This window comes from Lissotriton vulgaris, chromosome 6 (assembly GCF_964263255.1).
Source record: "Lissotriton vulgaris chromosome 6, aLisVul1.2, whole genome shotgun sequence".
NCBI classification, from domain to species: Eukaryota; Metazoa; Chordata; class Amphibia; order Caudata; family Salamandridae; genus Lissotriton; species Lissotriton vulgaris.
In genome coordinates this window covers 1547784001-1547810424 of record NC_141694.1, presented here as the reverse complement: position 1 = coordinate 1547810424, position 26424 = coordinate 1547784001, and the positions used below count along the sequence as shown (strand labels likewise).

Sequence of the window (26424 nt, the reverse complement as noted above, 5' to 3'; positions counted from 1 at the left end):
CGGGCTAAATGGCGTCGGGGCAGGGTACTCACGATTTGCCCCAGTGGGATCTCGTCATCGGAGTCCGAGTAGTCCTCGACGCTGACGATTTCTAGGTCCGAGTCTGGAGCTTCCGGTAGTTCCTAGTCATCATCAAAGATGTTTTCCGGTTCCGGTGCCTGTCGTTGCATTTCTTGCCTAGCGGCCCGCCGGTTTCGTATAGTTTTCTTTGATCGAAACTGGGCGCAGGCTGGGCAGGTTTCTTCCCTATGGTCTGGGGAAAGGCACTTGTTGCATACTGAGTGTTTGTCAGTTTGTGGGAACTTGGAGTGGCATTGTGGGCACCTTTTAAACGGGCTTCTTTCCATCAACGGTCGGCTCACGTGGCGTCGAAAAGGCCCAACGGACCGCGTCCACAACCGATTCGAGCTGGAAGGCTGGATCGAGTAGAGAGGTACCGAAAGAGAACAATACCGGCGAAGTCGAAGGCCTTTTGGCCTTTAGAAAAGTTTTGTTTTTGATTCAGAAGTTGGAGATAGGAGTTAGCATCCGAACCCAATGGCGAAAAAAAACAATCTGAGGATGGAGAAGATGCCCATGCGCACTGTAGTCCAGGGGAGGAGTCACCTATCTTGTGATACTTCGAAGACTCTTCCAACACAACAAAGTGCAATCATCCGGACCCAACACTAGGCGGCGATCAATGCACAGATATGAATTCAGCAGCCCACATGCCTCGAACACATTGGCTACATATGGATAGGAGCGTGGCTGGGAGAACGATCTAGGACTTGGTGTGGAGGCCCAAGTGCGACAGACCCAATAATGGATATGTCAGTACCCCCACTAGCACCACCCTGAAGGTTTGGGACTCTGTCTCCAAAGATGACAGGTGGACCACCTTCCCCTCCCCCTTCACGCCCATACACTTTAACCCCACCTTCCCCCCAGCGTCACTCGAGGGCCCCTTTAGGGCTTGGAAGGACGGAGGATGTCTAGCGCTTACACATCTATTTCACAATTATGACCCGCTTACCTTTGAAAACTGCAGGAGGGATTATGGGGTACTGGAGAGTGAGCGTTACCATCACGCTCAACTGCTACACTGGGCGCTCTCCCCCGGGTGAGGGAGGCGGCAACTCGACCCGTCACGAAGTTCGAGGCCTTCTTGACCAGGACCTCTTCCATGAAAGGGGCCATCACTTTCATCTATGGGCTCATCCTTGCCACTGGACTCTCCCCTAGGCCCCGGTATATGTCTATGTGGGAGGGGATTCTCCAACAAGATATCTCAGATGCCGAGTGGACTCATTTATGGTCCGATATTGCCAAGTTTAATCACTCCGTGAAGCTTAGGGAGGCTCATATGAAAACCATGATAGACTGGTACTTACACCCCGGCAAACTGAAACTGATTTTCCCGGACACCTTGGATAGATGCTGGAGGGGATGTGGCCTTTTAGGGGACTTCCAGCACATTTGGTGGGACTGCCCCGTGATTAGGCCGTACTGGGAGGAAATTCAAGCTCAAATTAAGGACATGTTGGGATACCCTATTCCTACCTCGATGGCCTCCACTCTGCTGGGTCTCCGTGATCCTGATCTCGAACACCAGACCAGGACGGACAAGAGGATTATGTGGCTCAGTATTGGCGCGGCCAAAATTACCCTGGCCGCAGCGTGGAAAAAGAAAGAGGCTCCGGCCATCTCTCTTTGGCACTCGAGGCTTTGGAAGCTGCTAAGTATGGAAAGGATGGCGGATATCTTTCTAGATGATTTTAAGAATTTTGAGTTTCGCTGAGGCCTGCTGGTAGCATTCCTCTCTAAGGGTCTGACGTACGCAGTCTGTCCGCCCAGTGTCCGAACGCTCCCCTTGTTTCAACTCTGAATCCCTGCCGCTGCGCATAAGGTTCCCTGTCCTGTTCTTAATGCTACCAGCACTAGGGAGGTGGGTGGGGGGCGGGAGGGGGGGGGTCTTCTTGTTTATTTGTTTGTCATGATATCTCTCTTACATGCTCAATTACGTACAGCATGTAGAGCCACATGGTTGCAACAGGGACTCTTAGCACTACTGCAAGCTGTTTATGATCACTCTGCCAGGAGGACTGGCCGCTTGAACGCACTGGTGTGACTTGTGCAACTGAGACTCCTAAACGGCCTTTGCCTCCACTGCTTTCGAATGTTGGTACACGTGTTTGGTGATCGGTACTTCCTAGGTCGCTATGTTATGTGTAATAGGCTTGATCACATGGACCCTCCCCTGGTCGTCCATGTTGTTTTCAGACGAATGCTTTGGCTACCCCCTGTGTGGGATGAAGTGTGGGATTGTCGCATTTCTACTATTTCTTATTAAATGGTCAATAAAAATACTTTTGACAAAAAAATGTGTCCAATATGGCAAATTCTACACCTGGCCATGTACTTACGTTTAGTTGTTCGTCTAGGTTTTCGAGGTTTTTTGGGAGGATCTGAAGAAGGTTCCTCTTGATTATCTTTCTTGGGTGTTGTAGTTCCTGCAATGAAAACGATAAAAGTTGACAAGCGACTCATGCACATAATGTTAAATGACGTAATTACTTTAAATGCATTAGTATCTGTGACATGCATTGTTCTCCTCTTTGCTCGTTACCTCTACTATATTTATAGATTGTGCAACAAAGGGAAACTCTAGTAGCCCTATTCTAGGCAACAAGAGCCCTCTATGAAGAAAATACAACTACATGACATCCGTTCCATAAACAATTGTTGGTAGGTTGTGCAGAAAGTGTTTCTTAGACAGCTGTGACTCATAAAGAAGTGACACATTATTGAAGAGTGAAACAGAACGATCTAAGAAAATGCAAAAAGTAATAAATGGTCTATTGTTATTTGCTAACAACTCTTCCATCTTATTTTACTTTACTATGTTATCTATGTAGGTATCTAGACAGAAGTACCACAAATTTCCATGGTCTGAAACATTAAAGAAAAGAGCTTTTGTTTCCTGCCCTTCTAAAGGTAGATGGGAGTGGTCATGTCGGACATGCATAGGCAAGCTATTCCAAAGCCCGGGATCTAACAAAGGGAACGTCCTGTTTCTGAAATTGGATTTGTTCCGGGGAAAAGGGATCCACCAGCAGAGCTACTTCTGAAGACCCAGAGAGAAGAGATCTAGGGCCAGATGTAGGTCGCCCAATACAGTGTTGGTAACGACCGAAATTACCTTATTTCGGGCCAGATGTAGGTAATCCAGATTTACCGATTCTAAAATACCGAATTTTACCGATTCTGTATTTTAGAATTGGTAAATGGGATGTAGGTATCCATTTGGTATTTTTTTACCGAATCGGTAAGATTCAGTAAATACCGAATCCTTATTTACCAATTCGGTATTTCCCATTCATCCCTATGGGCCTCCAGGCCCATAGGAATGAATGGGAATTACCGAATTGGTAAATACAGTTTCGGTAAAATGGGGAACACATTCAAGGGTGGCAGGGTGTCACATTGACACCCTGTTGCACCCCTGAATAGTGCATGGGTGCACATGTGTCACACATACATGCCCTAAGGGCATGTATGTCTGCCACATGGCACTGATAAAAAAGCACAAAATTGCTTTTTTAACGGGTTTCGTTATTTACCACCAACTTGTAGTTGGTGGTAAATAACGAATCCTTACAAGTGGAAAGCACTCACTTGAGTGCTTTCTACATTAAGGATTCAGTAATTTACTGAATCGGTATTTCAGAATTTGGTAATTTATCGATTCCTTAAATTACCGATTCGGTAAATTACCGAATCCTTTAATTAGGCCCCTACATCTCAAATGCATAATACCGGTCGGTAACGGCCGAAATTCGGTAATTTTGGCCGTTACCGACCGGTATTAGGCTTCCTACATCTGGCCTGGCCGTTACCGACCGATATTGTACTTTTGAGATGTAGGTGGCATAATTCCTGAATTCGGTATTTTACCGAAACCGTAATTTGAGGAATCGGTTAATTACCGAATTCTTAACATACGGATTCGGTAAATGACCGAATCCGTAATGTAGGGAGCACTCAAGTTAGTGCATTCCTGACTTAAGGATTCGTTATTTACCACCAACTACAAGTTGGTGGTAAATATTGAAACAATAAACAAAAGAAGAGAGGTTAATGTCTCTTATAAGCCACTTGGATGGAGCCAAAAGACTCAAGGAGTTCACACCCTATTTGGGTTTGAAAAGAAAGCCCTCACACACCGACCTAGTCAGTGTCATGCTTCATCATCGGGCCCCACCGAAGAGACCTAATGCCTCTTCGGTGTGCTGCGACGCCAGGAGACTGCGGAGCTGGTATTGTGTGAAGGGTGTGTTGTGAGGATAAATTAAGCTTAAAAAGTGTCTAAAGGGTATCTAAAAAAAGTTTATTAATGATCCCTAGGACACAAATAAAAGGGTTCTATGTGTCTGAATTGTAAAGCCAAAGGTAATGGATGGTTTAATTCAGATTTAACTATGTCAACATGTTTCAGCCTTAGTGTTGGTTTTATTTTACCTAGGCATTCGTCAGGACAATGATAAACCCCGGCGGTATGGACTCTCTAATCGTCCACCCTAACCTGGGGGCGTGAAAGTGAAAAATAATAAAAAAAGTGTTTAAAGTGCATCAAAATTGGAAGAGCAAAATGCTCATTCCGAAAAATCACTCCTAGTTCTGGAGTGTCTCGGCACTTTAAAGATTGGCGCTATCTGCACCATGGGTCTCAGGAGGGGGGTTGGAGTGTCCCTGGCACATCGCCCTCAGCACTCGCAGCCCGCTTGTACACCTCGTACTACCTCAACCGGACCCCGACGATTAAGGTTGAGGTAGTACGAGGTGTACAAGCGGGCTGCGAGTGCTGAGGGCGATGTGCCAGGGACACTCCAACCCCCCTCCTGAGACCCATGGTGCAGATAGCGCCAATCTTTAAAGTGGCGAGACACTCCAGAACTAGGAGTGATTTTTCGGAATGAGCATTTTGCTCTTCCAATTTTGATGCACTTTAAACACTTTTTTTATTATTTTTCACTTTCACGCCCCCAGGTTAGGGTGGACGATTAGAGAGTCCATACCGCCGGGGTTTATCATTGTCCTGACGAATGCCTAGGTAAAATAAAACCAACACTAAGGCTGAAACATGTTGACATAGTTAAATCTGAATTAAACCATCCATTACCTTTGGCTTTACAATTCAGACACATAGAACCCTTTTATTTGTGTCCTAGGGATCATTAATAAACTTTTTTTAGATACCCTTTAGACACTTTTTAAGCTTAATTTATCCTCACAACACACCCTTCACACAATACCAGCTCCGCAGTCTCCTGGCGTCGCAGCACACCGAAGAGGCATTAGGTCTCTTCGGTGGGGCCCGATGATGAAGCATGACACTGACTAGGTTGGTGTGTGAGGGCTTTCTTTTCAAACCCAAATAGGGTGCGAACTCCTTGAGTCTTTTGGCTCCATCCAAGTGGCTTATAAGAGACATTAACCTCTCTTCTTTTGTTTATTGACTTATTACTGGGGATTAAGAGAGTGTTTCTGTACTTCCCTACCTCTCCCATTGTTTTTTGTTGGTAAATATTGAAAACCTTTGAAAAAGCAATTATTTAGCTTTTACAACAGTGCGATGTGGCAGACATACATGCCCTTAGGGCATGTATGTGTGCCACATGTGCACCCATGCACTATTCAGGGGTGCAACAGGGTGTCAATGTGACAACCTGCCACCCTTGAAAATGTTCCCCCTATTACCGATTCGGTGGCTTCCCATTCATTCCTATGGGACTCCAGGCCCATAGGAATGAATGGGAATTACCGAATCAGTAAATACCGATTCTTAATTACCGAATCCTACTGATTCGGTAATATTTACCGAATAATTATCTACATCCCATATACCTATTCTTAAATACCGAATCGGTAAAATTCGGTATTTAAGAATAGGTAAATTGAGATTACCTACATATGGCCCCTAGTGTTTAGATGTGAGCAATTCCCTTCCATCCCAAGACTTCATTGGGAATAGACGTATACCGCGGATGTCTAACATATTTCTGCCACACTTATACATTGGTTACTAAATTACAAGGTTAGAACTGTAGATTAGTTAGGGAAAGGCATTGACAATGTTTATAAAGCCTGCGGTTAGGACTGTGAGGGTGTTCACTTGGTTAGCATTGCATTTTCCCTGACCACCTGGTGTGATGCTCCTCGAGAAATGTCCATGACTAACTTCGTTCTCGGATGCATCCTACAAATTGCAGAGTCGAATTTCCTCATTCGAATGTGACACCATGTCAGGATCAGTGGCCTTGGCCAGCAGGAAGTACACGAGACTGGGTTACCAAAAAAGCAAAGTTCAGAGAATTGTTCCTGAGAAGTATTTTTCAGTTTCAGCATATCGCTCATAACGCACCGTTCGTTTTTTCAGTGCTTAAACTGACCTGGAAGTTGATGGTGGGCCCCACAAGTACTCATATTTTGTGGAACGTCAAGTAAAAAGGGAAAAGAAGGAGAAACAGAGACAAAGAAAGCAGTGAGGGTAAACTGGTGCATGAAAGAAGAGTGAGGTGGAATTAAGGCTACAGGCCTTGGTATTCAGCAGCCCGACAGTAGCACAGCCTGTACGCTTCTGAGTAGAACTTTAAGTCCCATGACACTGAGGGGTTCAAGAGGAGCACATGAACCAGAATCTTGACTTGATATCTGATGATATACATATAATGGGTCTGGAAGCAACAGCACTGAGTTGCCAGTAGCAAAAGAGCTAGAAGTTACATTAGTCAGCAACCCTGATGCCAGCATACAAGCACGAGAGCTCCCATGATGCATTGTACTGGACTCTGTGTTTAGAAAATGATCTAAAGTCAGCTGAGAGATCACCCACACAGTCCACTGTTCCAGCATTTATTTTTATTATTGTAAATTAGGTTTATTGAACATATGACAGAAAACAAAAGCAAAACAAATTGAGGACGCATGTCCCTGTAAAGAAAACACCAAATTAAGCCCACAATCCAGGTTACATGGTGAAGCATTGCGATAAGAGCATACACAGCAGAGTCAATCCCATTCAATACATCACCAGGTCTATTTTTGTGAAATAAACAAGGATAGAGAAGAAAAATACGTGATTTAACCCAATTTCAAATTATCTTGACAAGGGTCTCATGTCAAAGATAGACTGAAAGAAAAAAAAAGTTTTAAAAAGAGGCTCTCAATAATCCGAGTATTGAATGGAATCCTACCATTAGCAAATTAATGAAATCGTTAGGGTCTTGCTAAGCATGACATCGCAATATATAGGTTCTACCCTCTATCTGTGGGAAACCTATAGTCTAGAAAAACAACAGGGAACTGTCATCAATTTTATGGAAATGCTAAAAAAAAAAAGTAGGGAGAGAAACTCTCTCAAGGGAGTGGTAGAAAAAGAAGGATGCGCTGGGAGGATCTAGGCCCCAGAGGGGAAGCTAGAGTGTCATCGGGGGGTAAGAGGGCAGGCCCTCTAAATTAAGTGGGCCGTTCCGGGGAATCCGGGTTTCCGACCCCTAGAGAATGGTTCAAGGGAATCATCAAACAGCTGCAAGGCTGGTAGTCGGGGGGACCAATCGGGAGTGCCTGTCATGGTAAAATAATGCATAAGTGGCTGCCAAGTTCGGGTAAATCTAGTGTCTGTGTGATTGATGCGGGGAGTAAGCAATTCGAAGGCTAAAACAATCCACAAGCGAAAAAACCTGATGGCTATGGGAGGGGGGGAGGGTATGAGGACGGCTTCTTCCAAAATAGGGCTATGGTCTACTTGGCGGCTCCTAACAAGTGGAGAATCAAGCGCCAGTCTGTGTATGTCATAGCAGTTAGTGTTAAGGGTTTAATGCCTAATAGAGTGACTATTGTAGAGGAAGGAATGGGAAACACCACTACTTCTTTCATATGGCTGAGGACTTCCTTCCAAAACATCATAAGACTCGGGCATGATCACCAAATATGGATGAAGTCGCCTCTATCTCCCTGGCACCTCCAGCACGTCGGGCAGAGTATGGAAACATTTGGTGTAAGCGGGTAGGGGCTTAATACCATCTGGTCATTAACTTATATGCTGACTCACGTTGCAGCAAACTTTGGAACGTCTTCTGGATATCCCGCCATAATCGATCCCACCCTTCTGGAGGTATATTCTCTTCCAGGGCTGAAGCCCGCCATGTCTGATACCCATGGGGCGTGGGCCGCTGGGAATGCTGTAAGACAGTATATGTGTGAGAAATCAGACCCTTCGATCCCTCAAATTTGTCTAGTGGCTCCATGGGTATACATCTGGAATCTAAAACAATGATGTATCTGGTAGTATTGCATCCGTGCCCCTTCTGTAAGATGAAAAGCTTGCCTACATTGCTCAAATGTAAGGAATTTATCACCCTGAGAAAGGTCCTGAATACCACTGCATTCACCATCTGTCCAATCACTAAATGCCTGAAGTTGCAGTGCAGGGTGTAGGAGAGTAGGGTCTGGTTCCTATGGTCACCCCCACTTTTTGCTGTGATTCTCTGGTTTTTCGACTTTAGTGTGGCTGTGGACCTGCTGATCAGACCCACAGACCAGCTGTTCTCTCTCTAAATTGATACCATGTACTTTAGGTACATACCTGATTGGGAATTGAGTCACCTTGGTGAGCCCCTGTATAGTGTACCATAGGTACCCAGGGCATAGGTGCATCCAAAGCCTACCAGGGGCTGCAGCATGTATTATGCCATCCCTGGTTGGCCATCCAAAATGACACCACAGGCTGATCACTCAGCTTGGGCAAGGTGGTGTAATCACCCTTGGCTTAGATATAGTATACCTATATCTACCCTTATATATAGACACATATATGCCTATAAGTCACTCCAATGGCAGGCCTTGACAATCCTAAAGGCAAAGTGCTTAGGTTTATGTGAGAGGGTGCCCTAGCATGAGCTGAGCCCCTCTGCAGCTTTCGGAAACATCTCCTTATAGCTCTTCTATGATATAGCCATACCATATACTCTTAAGTGCAGTATAATCCTCGCGGTTAATGGTTTGACTTTATCGAAACATGTTGTGTAGGGTGTCAAACACTTTGGAATACTACCCCCCCCCCCCGCCAGTTCTGGTGGCGGGGGTAGCATTCCACCCTTCTAGAGGGAAAATACATGTAGTTACTACTTTACCTGGTTAAAGTTAAACAGAGCCTCAGCATTACAAAAAGGATGCTGCTGCCACAGACACGAGTCTGACCTCCTGCTGCTGGACGAAACTCCGGCAAGGGAGGCCTGGACAATAGGTTTCCTGTCAGGGGAGGTGCTGGCACCTCCCCAGACAGCCTGTAGTGTATTGGGGCAGGGTGGGTTGAATGGAAAGATGCTTTTCCAGACACTGCCTGGGGCACACAAGGTGCTCCATGCATAGCCCGGTTCAAACCAGTTGCTGGGGCACTCCAGCCCCGCTCTGGCGTGAAACTGGACAAAGGGAAAGGGGTGTAACCACCCCCATCTCAGGGTCCACCCATAGGAAGGACCTAGCAGGTAATCCAGCCCCTAAAATCAGTAGAAAGATAGGAGCTGTGTCTAGAGACTTTAGATTAATCCTGAAAGAAACTTTGAAACAAACTCTTGGACCTTCGACGTTCTATATCGACTAGAAGTCTGAAGACATCTCCCTTGTGGTCATGGAGTGACCACCCTGTGCAAACAGGCACCACCAGTAACTTGCCGGTTTGCTATGTCGACGCTGCTGCCGGAACCCGAAGACTCAGCTACTCAGGAACTGAACTTTCAGACTTCTCCAACTCCGATCCACATCCACAGTAAAGCTGAGACCCGTGGCGGGCACGAGAGACGTGGGACCGGACAACCTGGACATCCTGCATTTTGCTAACAGTGCAACTACCGAGGCACCCATGAAGTTGTGCATTGGGGTTTGAGAAGCCCCAGACCCGAGCGCCATTTGCACCAAAGATCAGCCCTCCACACTCCACGAGTGCCGCGTGGGGCCTGCTCCTGGATTTCAGCTCAACATGTCTTCCCGGTTGCTAGCCCGTTGGCTAGTGAGCCCTCTGAAGACGAACCTTTGAAACTAAACTGTTTTCCTGGTTGCTCCAGGCTTGCTCCAGCTTCCCTCCAAAGGAGAAGCTCCCCAGACCTTGCTGGTCTGACTTGAACCCCATCTTCACTTCCTGCGTGGAGTGCGGTTATCAAGGCTTGTTGGGTCCAGTCCGGATACCGACACCGCAGTCAACTAGATCCTTCGTGGGACAGCTCGAATCCAGCTCCTGGTCGTCATTGACGCCTCCTGGTCCTCGTGGCTGCAGAGACAAGCTTCACCTCTTCACCTGAATCAACTCAACATCGCCTGGTTCCTTCCTGGTCACTGGCTAGTGACCTAGACTCTGTCCCCTCTGCTTTCAGGTTCTTCTCATCTCCGATCCACCCTTGGATCCACCCGGACACTTTTCCTCTGGTCGCCTGCAGCACTTCTTTACAGATCTCCATAGAAAACATCGACAAAACCCGACACGAAAAGACACCTATGCACCCGGCTTCCCTGGGTGAGGTAACTCGAGTACTCCAGTGCTCCCGTGGGTGTTGACTCTCGAAGTGTCCTAGTTAAAAGGGGTTTTACCGTAGTCCATCCGGAAGTGTCTAAAAACTGTAACTTTGTAACTTCTACGTTCTCCATTGTAAGTCAATGGTAACTCGCAACTGTGTTTAGACACTGCACGCGTCTCCCGTGGGTCTCCTACTTCCTAACATTTAGTTGTCTAGTGTAGCCCCAGCGATTTCCTAGGCCCTAGGCCTATTCTCTATTCCTGAAGTGGTTCTTATACCACTTACTTAGTGGAGGCCCCTAGGGCAGAATTGTATTTGTGCAACTTATAGTATGCTTAATGAGTAACTTGTGATGTATTTCGATCTCTGACCTCATAAAGAGTTCAGAGGGGTTGTGTTATAAATAAATACATATATATTTGATATATACATTGAGTGGTGTCCTTTCATTTGATACTCAAGGGATTATAATTGGTAAAATAGCTTGCTTCACATGCTCTCAGAGGTTTTTGCCTAAGACTGCTGGTCCATGCTACCACTAGGATAGCTTGTCTTTAAGGTTGACTTTACAACCACCACCAATAAGGGTTGTTTAGACTGGTGCAAGGTGCCCACTAGAATAGAAGACATCATATGCCAGGCTAACTTCTCACACAGGGGTTAAAAGCTACAGGCATATTAGGGGAGGGAAATGTAGTCAGACCTCTGGTATAGCCAACTTATCCCAGATCTCTAATATTGTCCTCGTAGGGGTGGTTATATAGGCGCTACAGGGGCAGGCCCTTGCAGGAGCCACGCCAAGTTCCACAAGGGTCTATAGGATACTGCTTGATTCAAGTGGAACCAATGTTTTTCGCTCTTGCGAACCACCCACTCCGATATATACTGTATGTGACAAGCCCAGTAGTATTCCAGAAGATTGGGGCACGCTAGCCTGCCCCGGTCACGAGGTAGCATCAAGATCTTATTAGGGAAGCGCGGTCTGGATTTCTCCCAGATAAATTTGTTAATGCCACATTGTAGAGCAGGTACAAAAGGGGGTGGTGATGAACGGAGCATCTGAATAAATCAAACACTCACTCCCAGTCAAAAGATCTGGGTTTAATCCATCACCGTTCTTTAGCCCACTCCGCCACCCCAGTTCAGACATGGCTATATGCAAATCAGTCTGGCCCTGTGCCTCATGGGAACAGTCCAGCCCTAACTGCCAAGCCATGTCTTCCCTGGACCGGAAACAAGCTTCCGAGGACCGATTTCTGGCATTCCAGACGTCTTTAGCCCGGCTTGCTTGAATCCAGTGGCAAAGTGAGCAAGGGACTCACGTCTGAGCATACCCTGCCACACTTATGGCGGCCAAAAGCAGTACAAAAGGGGGTGGTGATGGACGGAGCATCTGAATCAATCAAACACTCACACCCAGTCAAAAGATCTGGGTTTAATCCATCACCGTTCTTTAGCCCACTCCGCCACCCCAGTTCAGACATGGCTATATGCAAATCAGTCTGGCCCTGTGCCTCATGGGAACAGTCTAGCCCGAACTGCCAAGACATGTCTTCCCTGGACCGGAAACAAGCTTCCGAGGACCGGTTTCTGGCATTCCAGCCTTCTTCAGCCGGGCTTGCTTGAATCCAGTGGCAAAGTGAGCAAGGGACTCACGTCTAAGCATACCCTGCCACACTTATGGCGGCCAAAAGCAGTACAAAAGGGGATGGTGATGGACGGAGCATCTGAATCAATCAAACACTCACACCCAGTCAAAAGATCTGGGTTTAATCCATCACCGTTCTTTAGCCCACTCCGCCACCCCAGTTCAGACATGGCTATATGCAAATCAGTCTGACCCTGTGCCTCATGGGAACAGTCCAGCCCGAACTGCCAAGCCATGTCTTCCCTGGACCGGAAACAAGCTTCCGAGGACCGGTCTCTGGCATTCCAACAGTCTTCAGCCCGGCTTGCTTGAATCCAGTGGCAAAGCGAGCAAGGGACTCACGTCTGGGCATACCCTGCCACACTTATGCGGCCAAAAGCGGTACAAAAGGGGGTGGTGATGGACGGAGCATCTGAATCAATCAAACACTCACACCCAGTCAAAAGATCTGGGTTTAATCCATCACCGTTCTTTAGCCCACTCCGCCACCCCAGTTCAGACATGGCTATATGCAAATCAGTCTGACCCTGTGCCTCATGGGAACAGTCCAGCCCGAACTGCCAAGCCATGTCTTCCCTGGACCGGAAACAAGCTTCAGAGGACCGGTTTCTGGCATTCCAGCCGTCTTCAGCCCGGCTTGCTTGAATCCAGTGGCAAAGTGAGCAAGGGACTCACGTCTGAGCATACCCTGCCACACTTATGGCGGCCAAAAGCGGTACAAAAGGGGGTGGTGATGGACGGCCGCCATAAGTGTGGCAGGGTATGCTCAGAGGTGAGTCCCTTGCTCACTTTGCCACTGGATTCAAGCAAGCCGGGCTGAAGACGGCTGGAATGCCAGAAACCGGTCCTCGGAAGCTTGTTTCCGGTCCAGGGAAGGCATGGCTTGGCAGTTCGGGCTGGACAAAAGGGGGTGGTGATGGACGGCCGCCATAAGTGTGGCAGGGTATGCTCAGAGGTGAGTCCCTTGCTCACTTTGCCACTGTATTCAAGCAAGCCGGGCTGAAGACGGCTGGAATGCCAGAAACCGGTCCTCGGAAGCTTGTTTCCGGTCCAGGGAAGGCATGGCTTGGCAGTTCGGGCTGGACTGTTCCCATGAGGCACAGGGTCAGACTGATTTGCATATAGCCATGTCTGAACTGGGGTGGCGGAGTGGGCTAAGGAACGGTGATGGATTAAACCCAGATCTTTTGACTGGGTGTGAGTGTTTGATTGGTTTAGATGCTCCGTCCATTACCACCCCCTTTTGTACCACATTGTAGAGCAAGCATATCAGAATGTGGTTTTGGAAAGGAAAGTGATTGAAAGAGGTATAAGATTTTAGGAAGAAGAGACATTTTAATAGTATTGATGCATCCTAACCATGCGAGAAGAAGGCCCTTCCATCTGTGTAGTTCCTCCCGATGGCATTCCTATATCTAGGCCAGTTGAACGAGGTCCATGCTGAAAGCGTGGGGGTCAAATCTAGGCCCAAGTACTGAATCGATACGTCAGTCTACTGTACCGGGATCAGGTCTTGCAATTCCTGGACCTCCATGGCCTGGAGAGTAAGATTAAGGGTGTGAGACTTAGCAAGGTGGGGAGGAAAGTGAAAGAAGAAGGTCATCAGCGGAGAGGGAGGCTTTATGTTCGTATCCACCCATGGGGATACCCCTTATATCCTGATTTTGACAAATGGGGATGGCCAGGGGTTCAACCACTAGGGCAAATAATAAAGGGGATAGCGGGCACCACTGTCTGGGGCCACGATAGATGGGAATAGGGGCAGTAGGATGCCCATTGAAGCGAATGTAGGTAGTCGGTCTCGCATAAGACGCCATCAATTTGGAGACCATTGCTGGGCCTAGCCCCACCTTCCGTAAGACTTCCTTAAGGAATCCCCAATCCACTCGTTTGAATGCTTCCTCCGCATCGAGGGACACAAGACAGGCAGGAATATTTCTGTAGCGTGCTTTTTCCACAAGTTGGGATACCCAGCGCATGTTAACTGCTCCCTGGAGATGGCGGATAAACCCCACTTGATCAGGATCAATGAGACCTGGAGGTGAGGCTCCAGACAATTTGCTAGGATTTTTGTGTGGATCTTGGCGTTAGTGTTTAAGAGAGCAATAGGGCGATACGATGCAGGTAGGGAATGGCCTTTACCTGGCTTACGAATGAATACCACTTCTGCTTCAGACATTGATAGGGTAAGACCCAAGATATCTGTAAAACTACTGAAAAGATGGAGCAATTGCTCTCATAGCTGCTGTAGAAGGCCCGGTAGAAAGTGACTGGCAAACCACCCGGGCCTGGCATTTTACCTATTCAGAGTTGTTTCAGAGCCCTTGCGATTTCCTCATGAGTAATAGGTTCCTCCAACAATTACGTATAGTAGACATCAATAGGGTACCAAGGGCAAGAATTAAGAAAGTCAGTAACGGCTTCGGGAGAACAAGGAGCATTTACATAAAGGTCCCTATAGAAATTCTCTAATTCCAAGCCTTTATCAGCTTCCGAACTAGCCCATGTACCATCCAGACGATTAAGTTTAGTGATATGGGCTCTCGCAGTTTGAGCTCGGAGTCGCCATGCCAAACACGCCCTGACCTTATCCCCGTGTAGAATTTCTGCTTCAGAGTGAATAGGAGTCTCTCCACCTTGTTGGTGAGGTGCAAGCACAATTGGCCTCATAGTTCAGCAAGGAGCCGCTTATTGTGGAGGAACGGTTGTAAGTGATCTTTTCATTCTAGGGTTTTAATAGACCTAGAAAGAGTGGTTTCAACTAGCCGAGCCTCTCGGGTCCTGGTGATAGGTATAGACGTAATGACCCCCGAATAGTAGTCTTAAAAGCGTTCCATCTAGTTGCCTCGGAGGTGCGAGTGAGATTATTAGCAAGAAAGAAAGCCTCAATCTCCCTTTCGGATAGCCGCCACATCCACGGGATCCTGGAGGACCTAAGGCGGCAGTTTCCATTTAGGTAAGGGCTCCCTACATGCATTGGGGGGTTGGAGAGATACCAGGACATGTGCATGGTCCGATAAGGATATATTGGATACCTCTGCACCACTCAGTGGAGGAGAGAGAGAGGACAGAGGAGAGGAGCAGGCACAATCATTACCGCACCTGACGCCTCGGGTTAGGGGAGTTCAGCCCTTTTACATTTAGAGAGAGAAACTTAATAGGGTTAGTCATAATACTTCCAAAAGGGAGGTTGGTCCCCCGCAGCCCCCACAATAACACCATAAGCCCGCGTCCTCCTCCCCTGAGCCTCCCGACCAAGCCGTAAGGTCAGAGGGCCATTCTGGAGCTCTAAACTAGCAGAACAGTTCCAAACAACTCTCAACAAAGCACGCCCAGATACTCTCATCCCCCAAGCCCCAAGAAACAGCGCATCCAAGGTGAAAAAAAACTATTGAATAGGAAAAAAAGAAGAATAAGAAATACAACAACAGGTGGCCAACTGGGTCAGACTGTATCAGAGTCTATAAAGAACAGCCCAGTGTCACTGACTCAGACGGGCCATTCAAGAAAAGTCACTCTCCTAAGGGACTCTGATGGGGGGTGGTGGCTGTCACAAGAAGTTTCAGGGCCTCTGCTACCACCAGCCAGTGTCAATACTAGAGAAAGCAATAGTTGCTCCATCCATAGGGTCATCCCCAAGGAAACCTGTGGCAATATTGGTGATGGCGCTGTCTCGAGCTACAGTTGCACCACGTAGGAGGTCCAGGTATTACCTTCGGATATATGCATTGCTTCAGCCCTCAGCTAGCAACAGGCGGAGTCTGGGCTTTATGTCAAAGATTCTGAGCGGAACAGGTTCAAAGTCTAGATATAAGGGTCTCCAAGGAAAATCTGAGAGCCTGCACAACCAGGATATTTTACTCCTTATGGTCTGGCGATCGAGCTGGAGAAGAGGAGCCTCTTAGTGAGCGAATGTGCTAATATGGCTAATAATGTCTTGCTTAACTTGGGAAAATTCAAGTTCCTGTATGCAGTGTTTGGATCTAGGAGGCATAACCGTAGACCATATCGGATGGGGAGGCCCATCTTGGCGCTCCCGCAGTGTGGACAGGTCTTCTCCCTAAGGCTCCAGAGGGAGTTGCAAGAGCTGTTTGGCATCCCTCAGTGAACGATCGACCCGCCATTTACCCTCCCAGGTAAACATTAGAGCAAAGGGATGGCCCCACTGATACTTGATATTGAGGTCTCTCAACGTATCCGTGATGGGCTTAAAGTCCTTTCTCCAACGAAGCGTAGCCGGCGTCAAGTCTTGGAAGATTTGAATCGAGACAATGGTATGAAACTGCCTTAATCCCATGCACCTCAGGCTGATTACGAGGGCCGAAGACATGGTGGTGTCTGTCAAGCATAGGTGGTGAAGCTTCTTCATTCTCTCTGATCGCTTGTAAGAGTACTGCCGTATATGCCAAAATGTCCTTTCCTTCCGCTCCCAGTGGGACTCCCCTAATGCTTAAGTTGTTTCATCCTCTATGGTTTTTAAGATCTTCTTGCTTCAGCTGTAGGTTAATATTTTGCTCCTCTATTTCCACCATTCTCTTCCATTGATTTTCGTGACACTCTGCTCTAGTGTCATGGTTCGTTCAAGATCGTCCACTCTTCCGCCAATCTCTGTGACCTCCCAACGGATGTCCTGCAATCCAGTCTTGAAGTCCTGTTTGAGAGATCCGATTTCGTCTTTAATTTCCTGAAGAAAAGACGCCATGAATGCCTGAGTGATTGGCACCTCTGAGCTGGCCTTCCCTGACGCAGTAATTGAAGAGTAAGGATCTTCCTGCATCTGAACGTTTGTTTTAGACCAGAGGGACATAACTGGATTGTCACATGCCGCAACAGATTTGGCATCTATGTTGGCTTTATTTTTAGGAGGTATGGCGGAGTGGCCAGTGGAGACCGTGAGTCAAGCAGTGGAAAGAAGCCAGCCCTTGGGGACGGAGTGACAGAGTGGCTGAGAAATGCAGGTTTGGCGTCCATTTCTCTAAGTAATCAGATCAGCCTGAGATACGGTCAGGGGGACAACAGACATTTAACATGGTCGTCAGGTAATCTTCCCCTAATTGACAGTTCTATATCAGGGATGAGCAGATTAGAGCCACCGTGATCCGCAGTCAGGGCGAACAGTGAAAATTAGGGCGGGGTCCCTCCCCCACAGTAGTCCACAGTGCAAGTCCCAGAAACTGAATCTAGGGCACTCCCCAGGCAAGGGGGGGCCCCAAGTGAACCTGCAATCTAGTTGGGCTCTCAGCTTCACCCAGAGCGCCAAAGGGCTGAGCAGCTCCCAGGCGGTACAATAGAGGATCAATCCAACCAACTGAGGGGCCCTTCCAGAAGAGAGTGGGACAACATCTCAAGTGCAGGGAGCCCAGTGCAGGAGGTCAATCCTCCCCCGCTCTCTCCATCCAGCGTGGGTGATGGCCGTTTCAGGTATCTCCCTATTCACTGCTGTGCCAAGGGGGCAAGGTCACCATTCGCTCCTCAAACGATAGATAGTATCCAGCCAGCAGGCGACCAAACAGGCGGGGATTGCATTTGTGCACCAGGAAGGGATCAATACCCTCCTCCCAAATACAGGCGATAATCTGTGACCCTCACTGTCTCAGTCGCTCCAAAGTAGCGCCGGGCAGACGCGCCTCGAAGAACTCCCTCAGGTCCTGAAGGAGCCCAGAGGCTCTTCACCATTCTGTTAAGCTTCCCCCAGCACAGAGCACTGCAGAACCTGCTGCGTTTCTCTGACCTCGCCGCCGCACCCTCCAGAACAAAACAGCCAGGCCAAGAAGAGTCGACCCAGGGATCCCATAGGAGGGCGAGGCACCACCTTGCTTTCTCCTGCGTCAGGCAAGCCTCAGGGGGTAAGCGCCGACCCGTGGACCTCTCCAAGGCGCTTCCCCCTGCACTCGTGTTTCTCGGGCCTTGAATCTCCACCCGGCAAGTGCAGTAAGGCCAGGTCCACCCTTCAAGATGGCGGCAGGAAAGATCTCCAACAGAAGACGCCTGTAGACTCAAGCTCCCAGACACTGCAAGGCCACTCTCCACGGTCCGGGGGATCTCCACAGCATCGCAGTTCCAGGTAAGGCACACTGCCCCAACTGCATCACCCCGGCCCTGCCGTCGCCGCTGCACCTTCCGGGACAAGGCAGCCAGGTCAAGACAACTCACCTTGGGGATCACGTAGGAGTGCAAGGCACCCTTCAGTTCTCCCCTAAATCAGGCAATCCTCAGCGGGTTAAGCGCTAACACGCGGGCCTCTCAAATGCACTCGCACTCACAGTTCTTAGACCCGAAGATTCTGTCCGGTGGTTGTACTAGGACCAGGTCCGCCCCTCAAAATGGCAGCAGGGGAGATCACTGAGGGGGCCGACTGAAGAGTCGGGCTCTCAGGAGCTGCAGAGCTGCTTGTCGCAGATTGGGGGGTTTCCGCAGCAGCACAGCTCCAGGGTAGGCACCCTGCCCCGGTTGGCAGAACCGGCGGCAGGGAGCATCAGCAATAATGGGACACGGTGGACCAGAGACCCGAGCTTGCACGTCTCACTCCATTTGTGTCCTGCCCATGCCCCCAGCATTTATTTTTATGACTTTTGCTTATGATACCTGTGTTGCTCTTTCCTGACCAAAACAAATGTATGAACGAGACTATTGTATTGTCAAGCTTAATGGAACTGCAGGAGTCCACGGTTTATTTCTGTAACCCATTATGTTTGACTACGCCCTTCAGGGCTGGCTCTAGGGAAGTGGCTTTGGGAGGGGTGCTGTGTTTGCAAATATATTAGGTTTTAAAAGCATCCAGTAGCAGCCTGTCCCCTGCCAAAGTGGGGGGGGGGGTCCGGAGGAGGGGAGTGGGGAAGGGAGGAGAGTGGAAGGTTGGGGGAACACAATATAAAGCAACAAAAAGTACCTGAATGCTGCCCCCCAATGCTGCTGTCGCCCGCTGCTCTTCCTGCTTCTGGGCACAGGCTCCCAGATTTGACTGCGGCCAATCACGACACTGCATGAAAGCAGCGTCAGGATTCGCCTGATCATTGACAACTTGTGCACCCAAGCAGACTGGGAGCCTGTGCCAGCTCTCTCCAAGCCCAGCAACGCAGCTGGGGCTGGAGAGCTTCACTGCACATGAGGGTTTGCCCGGCCTAAGATAACCGGTCAAACCTTCATGCGCAGTGATGAGAGGGCACTACCAGCCGTGCCATTCCCTAAGGGCAGGTCCAGGGGATTAAAATAAAATGGGTTTAAAACCCGTTTTATTTTTAAGGTGGTGGCGGGGGGGGGGCGGTGCTCCTCTGCTCTAATGGAGGGGCTGCCGCTGAAAGCACCAGTCACAGCATTCCTGGCCTCCAGCAATTTTCAGGCAACAATAAAAATTCTCAAGATAACTCCGGTGATTAATGTTCTTGATCGGAGTTTGTCTAGTGTAAGTTTTGACTCGTAAGGTAGCAGGCTTTATATGCCTGCTTTTAAGAATGTGTACCATGCCGATCACAAAGTGCATATAATATAAATAGGTCAGTAGGTTACTATTTTTTTATTTGCAGTGTATAAATCAAAATCTAGAACAGTGAGTTAGTAACTGCCATCAAAGAACTGCATGCAAGTTATAGATTAGAGCATTATGATTTTTTAGCCAGTTTTTCAGTTTTTAGCCAGTTTTTCCTAATGTTACAAAATGGGTCAATCTGTGTAGAAATTGTGGGCCAGATGGAGGAGCCGAAATACCGGTCGGTAGCGGCCGATTTCGGCCGTTACCGACCGGCATTTACAATTTGGCATGTAGGGGCCTTATTTTACCGATTCGGTAAATTTACTGAATCTGTAAAATACCGAATCGGTATTTTTACCGATTCGGTAATTTTGAGATGTAGGTGGGACTCTTCTGAGTCCCACAGGCCTTACCGAATCGGTATTTTACCACCCAATCCAATTGGGTGGTAAAATACCGATTCCAGGTGTGCAAGCACATGTGTGCATGCACACCTAAGGCATGTGACAGACAGACATGCCCTTAGGGCATGTCTGTGTGCCACATGTCACACATGCCTGAATTCGGGGTGATAGAGGGTGTCAAAGTGACACCCCCTGCATCCTTGCAAACTTCGGTATTTACCGAATCGGTAAATACCGATTCAGTAATGCCCATTGATTCCTATGGTCTTTAATGCCCATAGGAATCAATGGGCATTACCGAATCGGTATTTACGGATTCGGTAATTACCGAATCTTACAGAATCGGTAATTCAATTACCGATTCTATCTACATCTCCCCCCTTCTATTTTACCGATTCATAAATACCGAATCGGTAAAATTCGGTATTTATGAATCAGTAAAATATACTTACCTACATCTGGCCCTAAGTCTTATATTTGTTGAAACACATAATGGTACGACTCGGGAGAAATAGCAAAGAACAAAGACTTGGCATGTTTAGCGTCCTACAATGGTGTCAGGATGTCAGGTCATAAGAATGGTTGTGAAGAGGTCATAGAGAGGTGTACAGGGTATAGCCAGATCAGAACCATGGTGCGCAATCATAGCAGCACCCGATGACTTCTCACTTCAGTCATAAAGTTATGCGATTCAGATAGAGAAGGCACTGGAGACTTTGGAGGACTAGGCAAAGGCATCTATAGAGAAATAGACTAATAACCACATTAGAGGCGGGAGGCGAGAGGTTCACATCGGTTCAGTTGGAGTAGAATCAGTATTTAACAACACTGCACCTCACCTTGCCTGACAACATCTTGTGGGTGCATTGTCGTTCTGCTTTTGAACAGTTTGTACACTCAGCCTTTTGTTTTGTCAGCTTTGTTGTTTTCCTTCCTAGGATCTTCTTCACCCTTTCCCTCCAGAGTTTCAACTTTGTCTGTTTTATATGTTGTTCGTCCTGCTGTGCTGCTGCTGGCTGGTTTTTGGTGTCCTGGAGATTAGTGCTGGTATCCTGGTCGCAATGTCCCAGTCAGCAAATGGGTTTGTCTGAACACAGTAAATGAGTTACAGAGCATCTTGGGTCTGTGAAACTATTACAAATACTATATGCCTGGTTTACCACGATCAGCCTTCTAAACATTAAATTGGCAAATGTCCATAATTAATGTGAAAGGGACGAAGGGGTAAGTGAAAGGATGAATGGATGAAATGGCAGTGGTGTAACGATAGCCCCTGCTGCCCCCTTGCAAGTTGCACGGGGGTGTCCCCTGAGCTCTAAGGGGACCCCTCTGGCACTGTGCATGGTGTGGTGGGTTTGAATGGGTTCGGAGCGTGGGGTGCCCCCTGCATGCAACTTGCAAGGGGCTCCCTCAAGTTTAGTCATGCCACTGTGAAATGGTGGCTGGACAGATGCATGGGCGAGTGAAAGTATGAATGAGTGAAAGGGAGAATGAGTGAAAGGGAGAATGAAAGAATGGATGAGTGAAAGGGTGGATGAGCAGATGATGAAACAATGGATGGACAGCTGATGAGAGAAAGGATGGATAGATGTGTGAGCGAATGAATGGATGGATGATTGAGTGAAAGGATGGATGAATGGTAGAGTGGATAGATGGACCGATGGATGGACATAATGAAAGGACGTGTGGATGGATGTGCGGGAGGATGGATGGATAGATGAGTGAAAGAATGGGCAGAGGAGAGAAAAGGAGGGTAGATAGATGGCTGGGCGGAAGGAAGGATGGATAGATGAGTGAAAGGGTGAATGATGGATGGATGAGTGGGTGAAAGGATGGATAGATGAGTGAAAGGGTAAATGGATAGATGAGTGGATGGATGGGTCACAGGGTAGATGGATGAGTGTAAGGATGGATGGCTGAGGGAAAAGGTGGATGGATGGACTGAGTGAAAGTATGGATGGGTGGATGAGCGAAAGGATGGATGGATGAGCAAAAGGATTGATGAATGGATGAGTGAAAAGGTAAATAGATGAGTGGATGGGTCAAAGGGTGGATAGATTAGTGAAAGGGTGGATGGATTAGTGAAAGGACGGATGGCTGAGTGAAAGGATGGATACATGGATGAGTGAAAGGGAGAATGGATGGATGGAGTGAAAGGGTCAATGAATCACTCAATCAGAATTTATAAATCAAGGCTAATAATCCGATAGGGTATTCAGGCGCTAGCAGGTCCCGGAGGTTCATTCGAACAGCCAGGGCTTGAGGGCCCTTCTGAATTTCAGAAGTGAGGTTATGGTCAGGAGTTTAGTGGGTAGGCTGTTCCAGGACTTTGCTGTGATGTGGGAGAAGTCACAACCTCCACTTCTGCTTCGGTAGATGCGGGTAGTGTGGGCATGTGAAAGGGAAACAAATTGTAGTCTTCTCAGAGGTTGGCGGAAGTTAAGGTGGTGGTTAATGTAGGCGGTCCCTTGGTTGTGTAGAGCATTGTGTCCATGGGTCAGCAGCTTGAATTGGCACTTCTTCTGTACGGGGAGCCTGTGGGTACATTGGGGAAGGTCAAGGATGATCTGGCTGCAGCGTTCTGAAAGATCTGAAATCTCTGCAGCTTTCTGAAAGATCTGAAATCTCTGTAGGGGGTGTGCAGGGATTCCTACATAGAGAGAGTTGCCATAGTCCAGTCGACTGGTGATGAGGGCCTAGATCACAGTTCATCTTGTGTTCAGGGGTAGCCACTTGAAGATATGACATAGCATGCGCAGAGTGAGGAAGCAGGCAGAAAAGACAGAATTGATCTGTGAATTCATGGTGAATTTGTTGTCAATTCTGATTCGAAGGCTTCTTGCGTGGTTGGAGGGAGTGGGTGCGGCTCCTAGGTCTGATGGTCACCAGAAGTCATTGCAAGTGTTGCTGTTTTTGCTAAAGATCAGCAGTTCTATCTTGTCTGTGTTCAGTTGCAGCCAGTTGTTCTTCATCCAGTTGCTGATGCATGCCATGCAACTGTGGAAGTTGGCTTTTGAGGTGGTGGGGTCATCCATGAATGAGAGGATGAGTTGGGGGTAATCTACGTTGGAAAATATTTTGAGATCGTGGGATCTGATGATGTCGGCCAGCAGAGTCAGCCAGCTGTTGAAGAGCGTGGTATTTACAACAAGGGGTGGTGAGGGACAGAGTCTCTGAATTAAGCAGAAAGCTCTCACCCAGTCAAGAGATCAGGGCTAGATCCAACACCGTTTTTTAGCTCACTGCACCATCCCAGTTTCAGAACCTGGCTGTATGCAAATTAGTCTGTTCCTGTCCCAGTGCATGATGGGAACAGGGCAAACCAAACTACAAAAGCCAATTCTTACACTGGGAAGGAAACAAGCTCCCGGGGACCGGTTTCTGGCATTACAGCCGTCTTCGGCCCGGTTTGCTTGAATCCTGATGGGGCAATGAGCAAGGGTCTCACATCTGAGAATACCCTTCCACGCTTAGGGTGGACAAAAATATTTACAACAAGGGGTGGTGAGGGACAGAGTCTCTGAATTAAGCAGAAAGCTCTCACCCAGTCAAGAGATCAGGGCTAGATCCAACACCGTTTTTTAGCTCACTGCACCATCCCAGTTTCAGAACCTGGCTGTATGCAAATTAGTCTGTTCCTGTCCCAGTGCATGATGGGAACAGGGCAAACCAAACTACAAAAGCCAATTCTTACACTGGGAAGGAAACAAGCTCCCGGGGACCGGTTTCTGGCATTACAGCCGTCTTCGGCCCGGTTTGCTTGAATCCTGATGGTGCAATGAGCAAGGGTCTCACATCTGAGAATACCCTTCCACGCTTAGAGTGGACAAAAATATTTACAACAAGGGGTGGTGAGGGACAGAGTCTCTGAATTAAGCAGAAAGCTCTCACCCAGTCAAGAGATCAGGGCTAGATCCAACACCGTTTTTTAGCTCACTGCACCATCCCAGTTTCAGAACCTGGCTGTATGCAAATTAGTCTGTTCCTGTCCCAGTGCATGATGGGAACAGGGCAAACCAAACTACAAAAGCCAATTCTTACACTGGGAAGGAAACAAGCTCCCGGGGACCGGTTTCTGGCATTACAGCCGTCTTCGGCCCGGTTTGCTTGAATCCCGATGGTGCAATGAGCAAGGGTCTCACATCTGAGAATACCCTTCCACGCTTAGGGTGGACAAAAATATTTACAACAAGGGGTGGTGAGGGACAGAGTCTCTGAATTAAGCAGAAAGCTCTCACCCAGTCAAGAGATCAGGGCTAGATCCAACACCGTTTTTTAGCTCACTGCACCATCCCAGTTTCAGAACCTGGCTGTATGCAAATTAGTCTGTTCCTGTCCCAGTGCATGATGGGAACAGGGCAAACCAAACTACAAAAGCCAATTCTTACACTGGGAAGGAAACAAGCTCCCGGGGACCGGTTTCTGGCATTACAGCCGTCTTCGGCCCGGTTTGCTTGAATCCTGATGGTGCAATGAGCAAGGGTCTCACATCTGAGAATACCCTTCCACGCTTAGGGTGGACAAAAATATTTACAACAAGGGGTGGTGAGGGACAGAGTCTCTGAATTAAGCAGAAAGCTCTCACCCAGTCAAGAGATCAGGGCTAGATCCAACACCGTTTTTTAGCTCACTGCACCATCCCAGTTTCAGAACCTGGCTGTATGCAAATTAGTCTGTTCCTGTCCCAGTGCATGATGGGAACAGGGCAAACCAAACTACAAAAGCCAATTCTTACACTGGGAAGGAAACAAGCTCCCGGGGACCGGTTTCTGGCATTACAGCCGTCTTCGGCCCGGTTTGCTTGAATCCTGATGGTGCAATGAGCAAGGGTCTCACATCTGAGAATACCCTTCCACGCTTAGGGTGGACAAAAATATTTACAACAAGGGGTGGTGAGGGACAGAGTCTCTGAATTAAGCAGAAAGCTCTCACCCAGTCAAGAGATCAGGGCTAGATCCAACACCGTTTTTTAGCTCACTGCACCATCCCAGTTTCAGAACCTGGCTGTATGCAAATTAGTCTGTTCCTGTCCCAGTGCATGATGGGAACAGGGCAAACCAAACTACAAAAGCCAATTCTTACACTGGGAAGGAAACAAGCTCCCGGGGACCTGTTTCTGGCATTACAGCCGTCTTCGGCCCGGTTTGCTTGAATCCTGATGGTGCAATGAGCAAGGGTCTCACATCTGAGAATACCCTTCCACGCTTAGGGTGGACAAAAATATTTACAACAAGGGGTGGTGAGGGACAGAGTCTCTGAATTAAGCAGAAAGCTCTCACCCAGTCAAGAGATCAGGGCTAGATCCAACACCGTTTTTTAGCTCACTGCACCATCCCAGTTTCAGAACCTGGCTGTATGCAAATTAGTCTGTTCCTGTCCCAGTGCATGATGGGAACAGGGCAAACCAAACTACAAAAGCCAATTCTTACACTGGGAAGGAAACAAGCTCCCGGGGACCGGTTTCTGGCATTACAGCCGTCTTCGGCCCGGTTTGCTTGAATCCTGATGGTGCAAAGAGCAAGGGTCTCACATCTGAGAATACCCTTCCACGCTTAGGGTGGACAAAAATATTTACAACAAGGGGTGGTGAGGGACAGAGTCTCTGAATTAAGCAGAAAGCTCTCACCCAGTCAAGAGATCAGGGCTAGATCCAACACCGTTTTTTAGCTCACTGCACCATCCCAGTTTCAGAACCTGGCTGTATGCAAATTAGTCTGTTCCTGTCCCAGTGCATGATGGGAACAGGGCAAACCAAACTGCAAAAGCCAATTCTTACACTGGGAAGGAAACAAGCTCCCGGGGACCGGTTTCTGGCATTACAGCCGTCTTCGGCCCGGTTTGCTTGAATCCTGATGGTGCAATGAGCAAGGGTCTCACATCTGAGAATACCCTTCCACGCTTAGGGTGGACAAAAATATTTACAACAAGGGGTGGTGAGGGACAGAGTCTCTGAATTAAGCAGAAAGCTCTCACCCAGTCAAGAGATCAGGGCTAGATCCAACACCGTTTTTTAGCTCACTGCACCATCCCAGTTTCAGAACCTGGCTGTATGCAAATTAGTCTGTTCCTGTCCCAGTGCATGATGGGAACAGGGCAAACCAAACTACAAAAGCCAATTCTTACACTGGGAAGGAAACAAGCTCCCGGGGACCGGTTTCTGGCATTACAGCCGTCTTCGGCCCGGTTTGCTTGAATCCTGATGGTGCAATGAGCAAGGGTCTCACATCTGAGAATACCCTTCCACGCTTAGGGTGGACAAAAATATTTACAACAGGGGGTGGTGAGGGACAGAGTCTCTGAATTAAGCAGAAAGCTCTCACCCAGTCAAGAGATCAGGGCTAGATCCAACACCGT

The 26424-nt window shown here is 48.1% G+C and overlaps 1 protein-coding gene across 1 annotated transcript in view; it reads right to left on the bottom strand.

Moving 5' to 3' along the window:
• The window catches only part of LOC147709124 (uncharacterized), a 3078084-nt gene that overhangs the window by 2059839 nt on the left and 991821 nt on the right, over nucleotides 1-26424 (bottom strand). The window contains exon 18 of the mRNA XM_086927727.1: nucleotides 2406-2492. Coding sequence (XP_086783853.1) covers nucleotides 2406-2492 — 87 coding nt within the window. The remainder of the gene's footprint in view (nucleotides 1-2405; nucleotides 2493-26424) is intronic.